General features: G+C 39.2%; 1 protein-coding gene across 1 annotated transcript in view; it reads right to left on the reverse strand.

Annotated features, from left to right (window-relative positions):
* The window catches only part of GRIK3 (glutamate ionotropic receptor kainate type subunit 3), a 309,202-nt gene that overhangs the window by 138,267 nt on the left and 151,461 nt on the right, over positions 1–19,474 (reverse strand). The window contains exon 3 of the mRNA XM_074216447.1: positions 7,723–7,899. Within this exon, the coding sequence (XP_074072548.1) occupies positions 7,723–7,899 (177 nt within the window). The remainder of the gene's footprint in view (positions 1–7,722; positions 7,900–19,474) is intronic.

Raw genomic sequence — 19,474 nt, forward strand, 5'->3', positions numbered from 1 at the left:
CTTTTGTCATGGTACAACACTGCTTCCAATTGAATTCAATTTTCTAAATCTTTATTAAGCCCCTACCATGTGCAAGGTGTCATGCTAAGCCCCAAAGAGAGAAAGATAGCAAATATAAATTCCTTGTCCTCAAGGAATTTATGTTCTAAAGGATGTTTGTTTGACCTCTTCTGACCTCAAGAATCTTAGATTCTGTAATATATCAGCTGAGTTCTCCTAGGCTGCTAGCCCCTGCTAAAATTACCTTGCATTTTTTCATATATCTGGGTATATACTATTTCCCCCAATAGAAAAAAATATAATAATTAGAGTGGTTCCAAAATGCAATCAACACCTTGCAAAATATGGAACTTTTCAACACTATTAGAAAAACAGCTTGAGGGGGCAGCTAGGTGGCACAGTGGATAGAGCACTGACCCTGGAGTCAGGAGGACCTGAGTTCAAATCCAGCCTCAGTCACTTAATAATTGCCTAGCTGTGTGGCCTTGGGAAAGTCACTCAGCTCCATTGATCTTAAATAAAATTAAAAGAAGAAAGACAACTTGGCATAGTGAATATATGGTGAACTCTGAGTCAGCAAGAACCTAGGTGACAATCCTACCCTTGCAATGTTGAAAAGCGACGTTTAGCTGTTATTTGCCTTTCAGTCTCTGATCAGCAGGAAAAGAGATGGACTGGCTCTGGGTACAGCCTCAGAACATGTGAACAAAGGCATATCACTTAGACATCTTGGATCTCAGCTGAAGTTGCTTGAAGGCAAAGACTTTAATTTGTGTTTTTCTATCCTCAACACCTCATGGGATTCCTGAGACAAAGTAGGCAAGTTTGTTGATTGATCAACTGATTGATAGATTGGTGCTTATAAATAAGGACTGGTAAAGCCCCAGCCAGTACCAACACACCTAGGATAGCCCCATCTGAGTCTAGGGGCAGAAACACATGACCAGAATGAGATTGGAGCCATTCTCTTTCTCTTTTTTCTTTCCTTTGGCTCCTCTGCCCCTCTCTCTCCCTTTCCTCTTCTCGTCCCTGCACTCTCTGTTGTACATAATGATGCTCTCAGAAGAAGGAGTCATGGATGGGGGATGTAAGCAGCAGCTTCTGCTCTTGCTGAGGCCAGGCACCACCCCCAGAGTTCTCAGGGCAGCAGGAGGCCCCTGTTCTAACAGCACTCAGAGCCCGGGCAGTAATTACATTACTATACGAGGCTTCAATTTCGAATCCATTTTCTGGCCATTTCCCTGTGACTCTGTGGCTCACAGTCGTCACTGGAATCCAGTCTGAGTGCAGAATGGTTTTTCTCCTTCCGTGGCAATTGTAGTTAAAGCAAGAATTATCCCAATCAATTTGTGTCTTAAAAGGAATTGAGCAACCCAGAGAATAAGTGAAGGGACAGGAGCCTAGGGAGTGCTGGGTCGATTCCAGACTTGTTCTGCTCTGGCCAGGAAAGAGAAACAGCTTCAGTCTAAGTAGTACAGAGAGAGGCTTTGTAGCCTGCTGGCTGAAGGCCAGGCCCCTCTGCCTGCCCTTTAGTCTCCTTTCATGAAGGAAGGCCAAACCTTGGACTTGAGAGCCTTTGACCCCCCTCCCCCATGACTGTTTTAGATGGAGACCACCTATCTGTGGTTTAGGAGAGTACTAGCCCATCATCTTAGTAGATGCAAACCTTTTCTAGACACTAACCATGTACAGCAACATACAACTCTCATTTCCCTATAGGTCTCTCATCAGCCGGAAAAAAAGATGGACTTGCTCTGGGTACAGCCTCAGAACATGCAAACACCCAGAAACTGCAGTTTTGTTTGTAGGAATACACAGTCATCCTACTTCTCCCTCTAATCCCCATCCAGAAGACTTTCTAGGCTGGTTGGACTTGACCAATCAATCAACAATCTATTAAAAAGCTATTTCATGCTAGGTTGTTAGAGATAGATACAGAAAAATAAAGAGTTCTTGCATCCCAGAAGTTTATATTTCAGGGGTTCTTAACCTGGGGGCACATAAATTTTGATTTTAATATATATTTAATAAGTGTACTTCTATATAATTAGTTAATATAAATTTTATTTTTTGCATTTATAGACATTATTCTGAGACAGGGTTTATAGACAACATTAGGGTCAGGACACAAAAAGTACTTGGATATACTTTACTGGGGGGAACTACCCTGAATATGTTCAAAATAAATAAAAGATAATTAGTGGGAAAAATACTAGCTACTGGGGGTTCAGGAAATAATAATGATGATAATAATAAGAACTAACATTAATATAGTGCCCGTTATACATCAAACACTGTGCTAAGCGCTTTGTAATTATTATTTGATTCTCCCAAGAAACCTGGGAGATAGGTGCTATTATTACTCCCATTTTACAGATGAAGAAAGTGAGACAGAGTTTAAGTGATTTGCCCAAAGTTTATAACCAGTTAGTATCTGAGACCAAAGTTGAACTAAGGACTTCCTTCAGGTCCTTCCTCTGGTCTAGGTCCTGAATACACCTAGGAAAGACTGCCTATACTGAAAGACACCTGAACTGAGCTTTGGAGGAGGCTAAGGGTTCTAAAAATGTGAAGGGAGAATGGAATGAATTCCAGGCATCAGGAAAAGTCTGTGCAAATTCAGAGAGACTAGAAATAGAATGTCATTTGGGAGGAGACCAGTATGTGTGTCTGGACTGAAGAGTGCATAGATGATAGTAATATAAACTGTGGAACTGTATAATGAGCCTAGAAAAGTTAAGATGGAACCAGGTGGTGAAGAACTTTCAATGCCAGAATAGTTTAGGAGTGAAAGGAAGTATGAATGAGGAAGTAAGGGACATGGTCAAACTTGTGCATTAAGAAAACCCTTTGGCAACCATTTGGAGGATAGACTAAAGCAAGAAAGACTTGAATCAGGGAGATCAATTAGGAGGCTATTAAAATGATCCAAGCAAGAGGTAATGAGGCTCTGAAGAAGTGTGGTGCCTATGTGGCCAGAGAGAAGGGGATGGATGAGAGCAGTTGGGAGGAGAAATAACAAAATTTTGGCCACGGATTGGATATGTAAGGGAGAAAGAATAGTCAAGGATGATTTCAAGGTTTGGAACTATAGTGGAAGGAGAAAAATAAGAAATAAACACTTAGCTTTTCTTAAGAATCAATAGTAGAATCTAGTTTTGATTGAGTCTGCACAATTGGGCGTAGGGCAGAACTCAATTTCTGAGGCAATCCATGGCCCCCACAAGTGGAGTCCCAGAGAGGGGGCACAGGATTTCCACACTTTCAAAATGGTCTGTGACACAAAATATAGAGCCCCTCTTCTCCTGGTTCACTCTAATTTTTTGATTTCTCTTCACTGTGATGTCTACCAACCTAAATTGTCTCTCTCTTGGACTATCACCCAACCAACTAATCAGTATACATTTATTAAGTTCCTATTATATGCAAGAAATTGTAAGTGCTAGGGATACAAAGGAGCTTGCAATCTAGTTGGAGGATACAATATGGTATTGTGGAAATGATGCTGATCCTGGAGACAGAAAATCTGGGTTCATATCCTGCCTCTGCTGTCTATTTCCTGTGTGACCCAAAACAAATCACCAAGATTTATCTGGACCTCAGTTTCCTCATCTGTAAGAAGTAATGAGCCTAGAGGCCACATTCTCCAGTTTCCAGAGATGAGATAACTGGAGAATGTGGCCTCTAGGCTCATTACTTCCAGTTCTGAATTTATAGTCCTCTGGTTATAGGATTAAGTAAATATTAGGTATATACAAAATGAAGGCATAGTGATGGTAGGGGGTTACCATCAACTGGAGGAAGCAGGAAAGGCTTCTTGAAGAGAGTTAAGGGTACTTTATAAATGTTTGTTAATTTGAGTTGATGTTCAAATCACAGACTTGCCTGTCTGGAGCCAGAATCTGAGCCTGAGCTCTGAGATTGGGCCAAAGTAGTCCTTTGTCCCCAGATTTTGCCAGCTTCTCAGTTTCTCACCCCATCCTGGGCATTACTTTGTGAATTTGACTTTTCAGTGAAAGGCTGGGGATCTCTGTGACTCCTGTTGGAAGACTTTGGCTTTGGCTTTAGAGCCCCAGGAGACCTTCATTAGGAGACCTGGAGGGAGAGTGGGAAGCTTGGAGACTCTCAAAGCAGTGACTTTGGCTATTATAGGTCAATACAGTATGGAAGAGACATGAATGATAGCTTCAGAAAGCCCATAGTGTGGGAAGCTGGGACGTACCATTAATAAAGCAAGACTCTAATTCCTTTGCAGTGCCAGGGAAAGGAGGGAACCATTAACATATCCATCTTCACAAGGCCAGGATCCCTTACACTGAGCCAGGCCTTCCAGGCCTTGACCCAACAGAGGTGTTGCTAAGGGTGTTGCTAGGTTAAGTTCTCATGTCCTGAGGGGACTTATTTGAGGACTTGGTCTGATTGGTTGAGATTTGTCATTTCCCATATCCTGGGGAAAAATAAAATCACATATTCAGGGTCCTAAGCTTTTCTTCTTTCTCTCTTAGTCTATTTTTTCTTCTAGTTTATTTTCATCTTTCCTCCCCCTTCTTTCTCCACATCTAAGTTCTCCTTTTTCCCCCTCTTCCCTGTCTCAATCAGTTTTCTTTTCTCCAACTCTTCTTCTCCTTCCTCTTCCTCTTCTTATTCTCATTCTCTGACTTCTACTTTTCTCCTCTCTTCCTCACTCTCCCCTTTCTTCTCTCAGCCTTCTTTTTTTCTTTTCACTTTTACCTCTGCTTCCATTTCAGAGTTGGAAGGGACTTTCTAGTCCATGCTCAGTTGAGAATACTCTCTAAAATATTCTCCAAAGGATGACAATCAATTGGAGAATGATTGAACAAGTCCTTGAATATGATTGTGATAGAATATATCATTGTGTTATAGGAAATGATGAGTAAGTTGGTTTCAAAAGAACTTGGGAAGACATATGAACTAATGCAAAGTGAATTGTGCCAAACTTTGCATAGGAGAACCGTACACAGTAAAAGCAATATTATATGAGGATCAACTCTGAATGACTTAGATGTTCCCAGCAATATAATGATCTAAGACAATTCCTGAGAATTTATGATAAAAAATGCTATTCATATCCAAAGAAGAAATGTTTAGCTGAATTCATAATAAAACATACTTTTTAAACTTTATTTTTCTTTTTCATGTTGTTTTAATCATTTTTTTGCAACATGGCTAATATGGAAATATTTTGCATGACTTCATATGTATAATCTATGTCAAATGCTTGTTTTTTCAAGGAGGGAAGGAAAAGAACTTGAAACACAAGATTTAAAAAATGTTTAAAAGTGTTGTAATTGAGAAAAATAAAATAAAACAAAGAAATAGAAACATTAAAATAAAATATCCTCCAAAGTGATTATTCTGTTTTCACTTGAAAACCTCCAAGGAAAGGGAACCACTAACAATTCATTCTCCTTTTAGAGAGATCTAATGGTTAGGAAGTCTGTCTTTCTGTAACTTCTACCCATCATTCCTAGTTCTGAGTCCACTGGAGTGCCTTTCCATAGATCAGTCCTTCATATACATGTTAGATGTGATAGTTAACTATTATGGCTTCTAACTTTTTTCTCCAGGTTAAATATTGCTCCATTCCAATTCAATCAATCCTCCCATGATCTCAAAGTTCCCCCACTATCCTGATTGGCTTCTGCTGGGTACTCTTTAGTTTATTAATACTATTATTAGGAATAATATTATTTATAGTATATTTAAAATAATACTATTCCTAAAATTAGGTACCCAAACTATTAATAGTCCAGTTCTAGTCTGATCCAGAGTAAGATGAGACTATCAACTCTTTTGTTTGTGATTAAAATTATTAAGCATCAACTATATACTGGCCACAATGCTAGATAATGCAGTGAGTCAGTTCCTGCCTTCAAGAGAATTTCATTCAGGTAGGACTAGATAAGACCTAGAGAGGAAGAGTAGATAGCAAAGAGAATTTTAGGGTATAGGGAGTTACTGGACTGGTTAGGTCAGGCAGTTGTCACACCTTTTCCATTAGCCATGATTATACTGATTTGATTAGTCTTTCCAAAGCAAAAGATGGAGAGGTGGGAAGGGAGAGGTCAGTCAGTCAACACATATTGATTAGGTGCTTACTGGGTGTCAGGTACTATATAATATGCTGGGTAAGCAAAAAAGGTAAAAAGCCAGCCCCTGTCCTCCCAGATCTCTCAGATTATGGAGGAGACAACTTGTCAATGATTAGGTGTAGAGTTTGGGAGGAAAGATGCAAGGTCTTCAGCATGGGCAGACCCTGGTTTTCAAGTGAGTGGTTGGACAGCAAATGAAGCCTTAACTGAGACAAATCAGATATGGATGGGTGACTTTGAACTCATTCATCCCACAGTATCAGTCAGCACCAGAACAGAATTCAAAACTAGTGGAGTAACTTCCCCCAGAAAGGAAGGTTTGTTCTGGAGAGTTGCTGTTCCAGTACCTCTCAATATAGCCTAGGAGCTCATGAACATATTTGGTTGACTTGTCACATATTGAGTTTGCAATTCTCTAAAACCACCAAACCTTTTTAATAGGGAAGTCTGTCTAGCTATCCTTCTTAAACTTAGATTTTTAAGGCTGATATTTTGAACTTAAACTTAAGACTCTATATTTATAACTATTAAATTTCATGTTATATAACTCAATCCAATGTTCCACCTTATTATCCCTTTGGAACCTGTCATCTCACCTCCCCCCTCACATTAAGCTATCACTTCATGATTTGTATAATCTTCAAAATTTTATTGACATACCATCTGTACATTCATCCAAGTTATTAAAACATGCCCAACAACATTGAGCTAAAAAATCAGATGTAGCACAATTCTTAGTACATGAAAGCATTTAATGAATGCTAGTTGACTAATTGAACTAACAATGAGTTTCTGGGGCACTACATTAGACACCTCTCACAAGCTAACATCTATTCCTTAATAACATCATTCTTTCCTTATCCCTCCTTCCTTTTCTCTCCTTCTTACATTTTTCTCTTCCCTTTCCTCTCCTGCCTCTTTCTCTCCTTATTTATATCCCTTTTCTCCATTCTTATGCTTTCTTCTTCTGCCTTTTTCCTGCTCTCTGTGAATTGCTACCCCAATAGTTTCTACCACTTTTCTCCCTCTTTCTTCTTTTCTCTCCTCTTTTCCTTTCCCCTGTTTTCCCTTTCTTCCTTTCCATCTTTTGCCACCTTCTCCCCTATTTTTCATTCCTTTCCCATTCTTGCAATGTTTCCTCAGCAATCTTTCTTCTTCCTCTTCTTTTCCCTTCCTTTTTTCCTTTCTTCCCATGCTTTCCTCTTTCTCTTACTTCTACCATCTCAACCCTATTCTTCTTATTCCCCTCTTCATGTCTCTTTCCCTCTCCTTTTCAACTTCCATTTTTAATCTTTCTATCATCTCTTCCCCCTTTTATTGCCCCTTTCCTATTTTTCCTCATCTTCACTTATCCACATTTCTCCTTCTTCTTTCTTAACTTCTTTTCTTTCATTTTTGTCTTCTTTCTCTCCCATCTTCTCTTTCCCTTTCTCTCAATTGCTAACCCCAAAAGAACTAGGAATAAATAGGTTCCTAAATCTGTTGGGAACACCATGCAGCTCCAACTCCATATTCTTGGTCATGGTTTTTAAGGTATTTAGGCAATTGAGGCTAGAGTAAATCCTTTATCCCATAAAGAGAATGGTCAAGAAAGGGACTACAAACTTACCTTTCTTAGTGGCTTCGAAGCTATCATGGAAGTGTATCCTTTGAATATCATATGTCAAAGTAGTGTTGGGCAACAAAGTCCTGTTCCTGTTGATGATGTTGGCAGAAAATCGGAATGCTTGCTCTTCTGCATTCATGACCTGGGCATTGGGGCCATCTGCATACTCAAAGATTCCCCCTGCAACAAAGATGCCTTAAAGTTAGCCTGGTTTGAGAAATTCTCCTCTGTCTTTCAAGGCAGAAGTCAAACCCACAGCACTCAGTGATCAAGGAGGGAGAGACCAGATTTAACCTCAGGTCTTCTTGACTCCAGGTCCATCAATCTATCTGCTATACTGCTTAGGGCAAGGCATTTTCCTTTAGCTTTTGTATTTCTGGATTCTAGCCAAGATACTTAATAAATGTTTGTTAGATTAGAATGGATTGAGAGTCAACCTTTCTCAGAGAGGGGGCATCCACAGCTATAGAAATAGAACAGAGATTATTATCCCTAGTGTATAAGTGAAGAAACCAAGGACAAAACTAGGGATATGCGTCCCTGGGTAAAGAAAAGGCTAGTAGGTGATTGGGGAGAGAAGATTCCTGGCAACAGCAACTTCAGTTCTTTGGCAGCAAGCCTAATACCTTTCCTTTTCCCCCTTATCCCATTTATACTAGCTAGCTGGTTGGTTTTAAGGTTTGGAATACTAATAATAGTAGATAATGTTATATAATGCTTTAAGGTTTATAAAGTGCTTTACAACTGTTATCTCACTTCATATTCACAACAGCCCTGTCATGTATCATTATTATCCTAATTTTACAGTTGAGGAAACTGAGGCAGTCAGAGAGTTAAAAGATATACTCAGTATGTAGCTGAGGTTGGATTTGAACTCAGGTCTTCTCTTCCTCACTTTTCAAGTCCAGCCCTCTTACTCATTGATCCACCTACAAATATTATATCTCACTCTACCCATATGATCACATTATAAAGTAAGTGCTAATGAATTAGATAAAAAAACCTGAAAGTCAGAGAAGATAAGTGATTTGACTAGGGTCATAGGGATAGCAAGCATGGGAAGCAGCTCCTAATGACTCCTAATCCAAGACTATACATTGTCTGTAGTTGGAGTTCTCCAGAGGGAGAAATCCATCCTTTGGTTAGAAATGAGGCTAGAGAGGAAATGTTCCCCAGGATTTCAGCTCCCATCAAGGTTTTATCCTCCAGAAACAATCAAATTCTGAATCAGAGGAGGTGATGGGACTTATTAAGAGCAAGGATTGCTTCTCCAGGGACGAGCCCTTCCTCTGAATAAACATTTGCAGAGGAAACCCCCTAGAATATTATCCATGTGAACTTGTGACTCTACCAACAAATCATACTATAGTTGGAGAGCAGCCTGATATAACCCCCTGTCTACACCAACAACTTTCTTTGGCAGAAGAGCTTTACAAGTTATTGCCATCTGGGGACCCACTGTGGCATAGCTTCCTTTGAAATTGCTTGTTGTGTTGATACCTCCATCTGTTGACCACTAGCAATCACTTTTGTTACTGGATTACTTGATGTACTGATTAGTGCTTTCTGTTAATGAATAGCACCCCCTTTTCTGAATAGCTTGCTCTGTTGGTATCCCCCTCCCTCTGGTGATGACCCTCATTCACTCTGCTGAATTACTTACTCCCTTAACATCTCTCTGTGTGTGTTGACATCTCAAAATCTCTAATTGATCTCACTTTACATACAGCAGGGAAGCTTTTTGAGAGAGGAACACTTAACAACTTAATAAATGCTTACTGTTGATAAAAAATAAGACATACTAGCTGAGAGATAATAGAAGGAAAGGCATCTCTGCTAAAGTTGCTACTGTGGAACAAGGAAGAAGAGAATCCAACCCTTACCCAAAGAAATAGCTGGGGGCTAGATTCCAGCAACTCCTGAGTCATTCAAGTTTCTTTCTTGTCTTTGATGTGTGTTCCTGGAATATCCATCAGACCCATGTTCAAACAGAAGCCCCCAAACAGTCTCTAAAGCCAAGAGGAAATGACTCTTGAATGAGCTGTCATTTTTTATTTTTGATGCTTCTGTTCACCTCCATTAGTGTAATCAAAAACTACCCCTGATCCCAAGACTATGATCAGAAGTATATATATATATATATATATATATATATATATATATATATATATATATATATATATATATATATATATAAAGTCTTTCATGTGATGAAAACACACAGGGATCAAAAATATTTGAGAGAGTGATAACCTGACAAGACCTACAATTTATCTGAGTTCAAAGGGAGGATAGTGTTCTAGTCCAACTCCTTCATTGGACAGATGGAGAGAATGAGGCTCAGAGATTAGAAAGAATCTACCCTAAATCACATAGCCCTCCATTGGCATAGGGACTGGAATGCAATATTTCCTCTTTTCTCAATCCAGGGTTGTTTTCCCTGTCTACCAGGAAATCTTAATACAAGATAAGATTTACTACTTATAGAGGATCCCACTACAAGTTTTGCTGCTACACAGAAAGGCAGCACCTGCTCTGAATGAGAATTCTTTTCTAGGTATGTCCTCAAGGGAACAAGTCACTGATCTTGACTTCTCCTGGTTCCTTTCCTTCCTTCCCATATATTTTCCATGATCGCTATTTAAAGAGGCTAATAAGTAGGTTGGCACAGTTGATTAATGCATAGACTTAATCATGATTGCATAGTGTAATTGGCATTAATTTGAAGAGCTAGTTAATTATGAAAATAATTGTCATTCCTTTCAGTTTTAAAACAATGGCGCCAAGGAGCTGAGTCTCTAGGGTTGCAAAGGAAATCAAGGACCAAGGATTGGGCCCACAAGACACTAGAGGTAGGCACCCCTGGAGAGGGTCTGTTTGGGTTACAAAATCTTCCACATAATACAAAATGTCAGAGCTGGGAGATTCTCTAGAACATACAACCCAGAGTGTCAGAGCTGAAGGGAGCATAGAACATAGAACATAGCATGTCAAAGCTGGGAATAGGCCTCATACATAGGATGTCAAAGTTAGAGTGAGTCTTGGAATATGGATTATAGAGTCAGTACTTAAAGAGACCTTGAAGCAAACAAATGAACAAAGAACAACAAAAAATGCCAGACCTAGAAGGGACTTAGAACATAGGATGAAAGCTTGATATGTCTTAGAAGGGAGGACATAAACTGCCAGGGTTGGATGGCATCTTAAAACATAGAGTTCAGAAAACAACTTCTCCATCAGTCAACAAATATGAAACGCTGACTATATACCAAGTTTTAGGGACACAAAAAAGAGGAAAAAGACAGACCCTGCCCTCAAGGAACTTATCATCTCCAAGGGATTCTCTGGAATGGCCTGAGACCAGAAGGCTCTTTGGCACCATCTGATCCAAATCTGTTACATTACAGCAATTGCTTCTGATCATCACTAAGTCTACCATGATAGGGAGGCTAGGTGGCTCAGTGGATAAAGCACCAGCCCTGGAGTCAGGAGTACCTGGGTTCAAATCCAGTCTCTGACACTTAATAATTACCTAGCCATGTGGCCTTGGGCAAACCACTTAACCCCATTGCCTTGCAAAAAAAACAAACAAACCTAAAAAAAAATCTACCATCATAGCCAGTGAACAGGAGACAGATTCTCAGATGGGAGTTCAGGACCTTCTTGCCCTCTCTTCCCCATCACCACCCAGAAGCAGGGGAAGGTCATACTATACTTTCTTAGCCCATAGAAACAAAGAGTGCCTAGAATAAAACAGAAGCCCCCCCTCAAAGATAATAATTCCTCTGTTCAACTTCCTGCCCTCCAATGCCTATAGGCTTCATTCCAGGCTGACCCTCCCTATTTCCACTCTTTAAGATGGTGCAGTTAATAGACACTAGACTTAGAATCAGAAAGACCTGAATTTAAAGACACTTACTAGTTTTACTAGTTATGTGACCCTCTTTAAGTCACTTAACCTCTGTCTACCTCAGTTTCCTCACCTAGAAAATGGAAACAATAATACCTACCAGGGTGGTTGTGAGGGTCAAATGAGTACAGCATCTGTCACATCATTAGCACTTTAAAAAAATGATTGTTGCCTGCCTATTCTGGTCAGCCTCAGAGAACCTCTGGCTTCAGATCCCAGTTACTGAATAGGAACAATTCCACTTAAGACACAGTTAATTCAGTCCTCAGGTCATTCTATAGTCAGTCCTGCTTCCTCTGGAGCCCATCTTCCCCTTATGTCTTTCTAAGACTTTCTTCCAAAGTCTCTTGCTGCTCCATAGCAAAACAATGCTTCCATTACTGGGATCATAACATTGTGTTATTACTCTCTGTTAGCCACTACTGAAACACTGGAATTTTTCCTGTCAAATAGAACTTGGAAAAGGGGGGGGGGGGAAGAGATCTGTGTGGCCTAGTGGTGGTGTTATACTTATAAATTTCTTTAAAGGGGAAGCTAGGTGGAGCAGTGGATAGAGTACTGGCCCTGGAGTCAGGAGGACTTGAGTTCAAATGTGGCCTCAGACACTTAATAATTACCTATCCGTATGACCTTGGGCAAGTCACTTAACTTCATTGCCTTGTTTAAAAAAATCCCTCTCCAAAAAATAAATTCCTTTAAACCTATAAAGTTTGTTATCAGAAATATATTTGACCTGAATGACATCTTGCTAAGTTCTTCCTCAATCCAGCCCTTCAGAAATCACCACCATCAGGTCTCATTTTATAGCATGGGAAAATGAGACCAATAATAAGATCTGCTCAAAGTGTTAAACAGCCACAGTTCACTGGGTCTCTTGATTCTCAGTAATGTGGTCCTTCCACCGAGTTCATTGCCAATCTTGGAGAGACTGACCCAGACCCCAATCCATGAATCTCATCAAACTTAAGTTCCTTTTCTCGAGGCCTCTCTCTATCACGAACACTTCCTCTGGGGCACCAAAGTTTTTCCATCTTTCCATTACCCTCACCTAGGACAGTGTCTTCTACCTACTAGGTTCTTAGTAAAAGTGTCAAATTTGAATTTACTGAATGTAATATTCTCAACATTTTGTAGACTCTAGCACTGGGTCTTTCAAGTAACACATAATTAATAGCTAACATCAATCTATCACTTTCCTGACTGCCATATCATCATGAGATCTGATTTATGACCATCTCCCTCATCTCCCTTCCACTAGAATCTCAGACTTACTCTCTAGGTCTTCTTGTTGGGACTAGACCTCCATACTTTTTCCCAGAGGAAACTGAAGCCTTTGAATTAGATGCACTCTAAGGTGTCTTCTAGCTCCAACTTTAGGATCCCAGTTAAATAAGTAGGTACAATTACCACATCTGAAAAGGTCTACAACATTCTGTCCCCATGGGTGCCATTTTCTCTGCCAAGAGAAGGAAAGTATCTTTCCTTTTAAAAAGGGTGTTGCCCTTGAAATCAGGAAGAACTAGGTTTAAATTACCTCTCCAATACTTAATAGTAGTGTGACCCTTAGGATTTAACATCTCTGTGCCTTATCTTTCTTATCTGTAAAATGGAAAAGTTGAACTCCATGGCCTTTAATGTCTCTCTTATTTTAAATGTATGGTCTGACAGTTCTAAGTTCTTTGGCTCTTTAAGCACCAACTATAAGCCAAGATAGAAGTGAAATATACCCTATCCTCAAATGAGTTGACATTCTTTTTTTTTTTCTTTTAGGTTTTTGCAAGGCAATGGGGCTAAGTGGCTTGCCCAAGGCCACATAGCTAGGTAATTATTAAGTGTCTGAGGCCGGATTTGGACTCAGGTACTCCTAACTCCAGGGCTAGTGCTCTATCCACTGTGCCACCTAGCTGCCCCGTGAGTTTACATTCTAAGGGAGGGAGCCTTATTCCAATTCTCTAGAATCAAAATTGTTTATTACAACTACAGATCTTGAGAAGAGAGGTGATCAAGAGAACTGAAGGATTGATGATATGTAGGGGATGGTAATGAAAGAGAGGGAGGAGTCAGAGGTGACCCTGAGATTTGGAGCCAGAGTGATTACAAGAGACAGGAAAGTCAGGAGGAGGAGCGTTCTTGGGTAATTTGAGAGGTATAATAAGGAGTTCTCATTTTCCCCTCCCTGGGGTACAGCTCTCAATTGACCCCAAGGGTTCCTCTCGTGTTGTTTTAATTGATCTGCCTTATGTCAAGTTTTGTCTGTACAACACAGGGACATGCAAGTCAAATATTTCTCTATCGACCTAGGCCAGAGGATCTCTAGCAACTTGGCTTTCTACCAGAGGCCCAGAAAAGAAGACAGTGGGGTGGGGGTGGAGGTGAGGTGTCATTATGCTGGGAAAGTGGGTGATCAGAACACCAGAAGAATGATATTTCAGTGCTCTTGCTTCCTCCCTGATCTCCCCTGCCACTTCCCTCCCCTTGTGGTTAACCATGAAGCTGACAGAAAGAAACTGAGGGGGCTGGTTGGGAAAAAAAAAAAAAAAAGCCAGGCTGGTAGATCAATGAGACTGTCTGCAAAACAGGTCCCTTTGCTCTCATCTCAAAGACCAGCCAAGACATCATAACATGTGGACACACACACACACACACACACACACACACACACACACACACACAGGCACAAACCTCTGAATTTTTTATTTGTTTTCAGAGTCAGGCTGTAGTCAAAGGGTTTAATATCTACTAGCAGAAACCTAGGAAACGGCCAAAGTTGGAGGGGAATTTGAGATCTGGAAAAGGGTTTAATAACAGCTTTTCTCACTACAGCTCTAAGCTTCATGAAATAAAGATGGCAATCCCCTGAGATAGGTGTGGCAAGTGTCTTCACTAAGATGCATCCTAGTGTTCAAACCTGAGTCTTATTTCTACTTCAGCCTTTTTTAAATGTCAAAAAGTGATGGTGAAGAAAGTACGCTATAAACTTTACAATGCTATGGAAAAGGATAATTATTACCCTCATTTTGCAGAAGTCTTCCCTGGGCCTTGATTTCCCCAGATGTAAAATGAGATTTGTTGGATTATATGACTTCTAAGGTCTTCTTGAGCTCTTTGTCCAGTGCTTAGAAGAGTTCTTAGGACAGAGTAAGTTCTTAATAAATGGTTGTTAATTTATACAGATTGATTAGCCCATATTGGCACCCTGATAGAATAAAAATTTCCTGTAGGTGGGATTGTTTTATTTGTCTTTGTACCACCAGTGATTGGCAGATTTCAGAAAAACCTGGAAAGACATGAACTAATATTGAGTGAAGTCAGCACAACCAGAAAATAATTGTTCACCTTAACAGAAACATTACGTAATGATGATCAACTCAGCAATATAGTGACCAAAGAGAATTATAAAAGAATTATGATAGAAAATAATCATCTACATTCAAAGAAAGAACTATGGAACCTTAATGCAGGCCAAGTATACTATTTCCACTTTTTAAAATTTGTTGAATTTTTTCTTTCTCATGGTTTTTTACCTTTTGTTCTGATTCTTCTTTCACAACATGAATAATACAGAAATATGTTTAACATGATTTTACATATATATATATATATATATTTAATTATTTTAGGCTTTTTGCAAGGCAGTGGGGTTAAGTGGCTTGCCCAAGGCCACACAGTTAGATAATTATTAAGTGTCTGAGGCCAGATTTGAACTCAGGTACTCCTCTGACTCCAGGGCCAGTTCTCTATCCACTGTGCTACCTAGCCACCCCTTACGTGTATATGTATAACAGATTATTTGCTGCCATGGGGCGGAGAGGAAAGGAAGTGAGGGAGAAAAATGGAAAATTGAAAATTGGAAAAAATACAATTTAAAAAATAGTAAGTGTTGAATTAAGTATTTGTGGTTAATTGATTATGACTTCCAGGTCCAGTTCTTTTTGCAGTGTGGCTACTACCTTTCAGAGAGAGAATGTTAAAACAGAATCTGAGAATATCAAGTTAAGATGGACTTTAAAGTTCATCGGATCCAGGGATATTAAATATAGGTCCAGGGACCCCTAAGGGGCATATAGATATATTTCCCTTGGAGGAGGGAAAATTACAACTTTATTTCAATAAAATTGGCTTCCTTTGCATTGCTATGTATTTTATTTTATGCATTTAAACACATTATTCTGTGTTTAGGTCCACAGATTTCACCAGAGTTCCTGGGGAGTCTATCTCATCAAAAAAATTGTTTAAAAGCCTTGATCTAGTAGAATCTATACTTTTATAAGAATCTCCTCTGTGAAAATAAAACCCAAGAAATGGTCATTCAATTCAATTCAATCCAACAAGCAACAATTAATAATAGTATCTGACCATTGTATAGCATTTTAGGACAGCTAGGAGGTGACAGAGGGAATCAGGAGGACCCAAGTTCAAATCTGCTCTTAAATACTTGACACTGTGACCTTGGGCAAGTAACCTGATTGCCTCACATCCAGGGCTATCTCCTATATCCTCTTGATTTATATCTGACCACTGGACCCAGATGGCTACATGGGAGAAAGTGAAGCAGGTGACTTAGCACAGCACCCCCTTACTCAAATCCAATTCATTTGCTGGTCATGGCATCACCTCCCTGATGTCATGCTCTTCTTAGAGAACAAAGGACAAACAGCAACAAGGCTTACAAAAATCCCTTTGAAGACATGGATCATCCCAATTTAGTACCATCCCAAATTTGAATTTACATCCCCAGAACTTTGCATAGTTCTTGGCATATTGTAGACTTTTAATAAATGTTTATTAATGAGCAGATATAAAATTATTTAAGTTTCACAATAACCCTAAGAAGTTCCATTATTATTGCTCCTCTTCATTTTACAGATAAAAAACTGAGGTTTAGGGAGATTGCATGAATGAATTTGATAGGTAACACAATTGAATATAGCTTTGGGACTAGAATCAAGAAGATCTGAGTTCAAGTCCTGCCTCAGCTACTTCTTAGTTATATGAATCTAGGCAAGTCTCTAACCTAGTTTCCTTATCGGTATAATGGGGATAACAACAGTACTGACTTCCCATGTTGCTGTGAGGCAAAATGAGATAATATTTATAAAGAGTTTTGCCAACTTTAAAGTACCATAGAAATACTAGTTTTAATTAAGTGACTTGGTCATTAATACAGTTAGCTGTTATTAGAGGGAGAATATTAAACAAGGCTGTTCCAGGTTCAATACCAGTCATTAAAATTCATTGCTCCCAAATGCAAATCATTGGGCTGGGTGCAGAGTATATAGCAACAAAGAAGGAAATATTCCTTGCCTCAAAGTGTTCATACTGTACTGGATTACTAGAGAAATATATAAATAAATAAAAACAAACATACTCAATTAGAGGAGGGAGAAAATGCTAACAATTAGAGAGATCCATTTGTCAGTCAACTTGCATTTATTAAGCATCTTTTATGTGCTGGGTACTGCATTAAGCACTAGAGAATCAAAGAAAGGAAGGAAGGAAGGAAAGAAGAAGGGAAGGAAGCAAACAAGCAAGGAAGAAAGTCAAGAAAGAATGAAATGAAGGAAGGAAGGAAAGGACAAAGAAAAGGAGAATGAAGGAAAGGGGAAAAAATGAAAAAACCCTTTTCTCAAGGAATTTACAATGTAATTCAGGAAAAAAGCATGAAAACAACCATATACAAGCAAGATATATATATATATATATATATATATATATATATATATATGTATATATATATATGTATACACACATATATATGTATATATATATATATATATATATGACAAATTGAAAACAATTTCCAGAAGGCAGACACTAAGATTAGGACTAGAAAAGACTTCTCTGCAGAAGATAAGCCTTAAACTAAAATTTAAAGGACTCCAGTGAAGCCAGGAGGTGGAGATGAGGAGAGAGTGTTCCAGATCAGAAAAGATTTCCTAAATATATGGTACATAAACTGAGCCTTGAAGAAGTCAGAGATTTCATGAGATACAGATTAGGAGGGAGAATATTCCAGATATAATGAGCAGTCTGTACAAAGGTATGAAATGGGGAGATAGAGGACCATGTTTAAGAACTAGCAAGTAGCCTGGGCCGAAAAGTAGAGGGCATAAAAGGGGGCAATATTCAATAAGTCTGGAAAGGATCTAGATCATAAAGGTCTTTAAACCCTAAGTTGAGAAGTTCATATTTTGTCCCAGGAATAACAAACAACCACTGAGGATACTTGTGTAGGAGTGTACCATAGTTATATAGTCTTTTCTTGCATACTAGAGAAGGAGCTACCACTATCTCCAGGGGAGATGATTCCATTTTTGTTAATGTAAGGAAGACTGGAGACCATCATTTTACAGATAGGAAAACTGAGGCTTGGAAAGATGTAGTAACTTGCCCAAGATTCAAAATGACATATTGGCAGAGCAGGGGTCTAAACCTATATTATTGGAATCCCAGGTTATTACTCTTTTCTCAACATTGTGTTGCCAAGCTAAAGCACAATTCATATTATCTCCATTGAAAAGGGAAAGGGATTCATTTCTTTCTCATTTCTCCTATGATCCCTCATGCACTATCATAGTCTATGTTGAATGTCCACACTGAATAAATCTTTGCTTGCTAGAGCTGCTACTGGGTCACTAGTGAGTATACAAAAAAAGGCTCATGCCTAGCTAATGGGGTTAAGCTGAGGGGGGAGGGGCTACTCTCTGAGCGGCAAATTTATGACAACCAAGGGTAAGGATCTGGGCTCATTAGCAAACTTCAGAAACTGGAAAGACATAGTGTTGACTTGATGAATAATAATGCTTGCTCTGGTAGGCTGCTAGCCTGAGCTTCCGGGGGCTCAGACAGCAGCAGGTTAAAGCTCAGGGGCATTTCTGATATCCTGGAAGGAGGATGATGTAGACTGGGGGAAAACAGGGCGTAGGCCATGAACAAAGTGGAACCCCTCCCCCTTCTCTTCACTGCCCCTTCTGACTGTATTTTAAATACCAATTGCTATGCAGGTTAAATACTTATTCAGCTGCTGCATTTTAGCTTAAAAGCCAGCTAATTGATCTCTAGAGATCCCGAGTGAGCAGTCAAGAAACGGCCTTAATTAGAATCAACTTCTAGTTCTTTTTTCTTATCTTTTTTTTTTAATAAAGAAAATACAATTGGAATGACAGGGCCCCTGGAATCAAGGTGCAAATATGCATTTTATTTGTAAAGGAGCAGTAAAGCTATTTGTGATTCTCTAGTATGGAGTTCCTACTCCACCATACAGATAGCTTGCCCGTGAGAAATCTCACAGGTGGGAGCTGTCCAAGGTAGGTCTTATAGCCTGATCTCAAAAAGGCCAGGATGTCCAGCAGGTGGATTCTCTCACAATTGGGATTTCTTGCAGGGAGAATGGAAGTATTCTCATGAAGTCTATTCAAGGCAGGATATCAAAAATCTATATGTTTAGAGATCAAAGGGAACTTGGAGACCATTATTCTTCATCTCCCTTCTTGGATTCTTTTGTTTCCCTTCAAATGTCACCTTTATGATGGTTATTCTTTTTTTTTAAAGAAAGATTTTATTTTGAGTTTTACAATTTTCCCCCTATTCTTGCTTCCCTCCCCCCCACCCCCACAGAAGGCAGTCTGTTATTCCTTACATGTTTCCATGATATACATTGATTTAAGTTGAATGTGATGAGAGAAAAATCATACCCTTAAGGAAGAAAAAGTATAAGAGATAGCAAAATTACATAATTAGATAATGGTTTCCCCCCCTAAATTGAAGGCAATAGTCTTTGGTCTTTGTTCAAACTCCACAATTCTTTCTCTGGATACAGATGGTATTCTCCATCATAGATAGCCC

Source organism: Macrotis lagotis, chromosome 1 (genome assembly GCF_037893015.1).
Source record: "Macrotis lagotis isolate mMagLag1 chromosome 1, bilby.v1.9.chrom.fasta, whole genome shotgun sequence".
Lineage (NCBI taxonomy): Eukaryota > Metazoa > Chordata > Mammalia > Peramelemorphia > Peramelidae > Macrotis > Macrotis lagotis.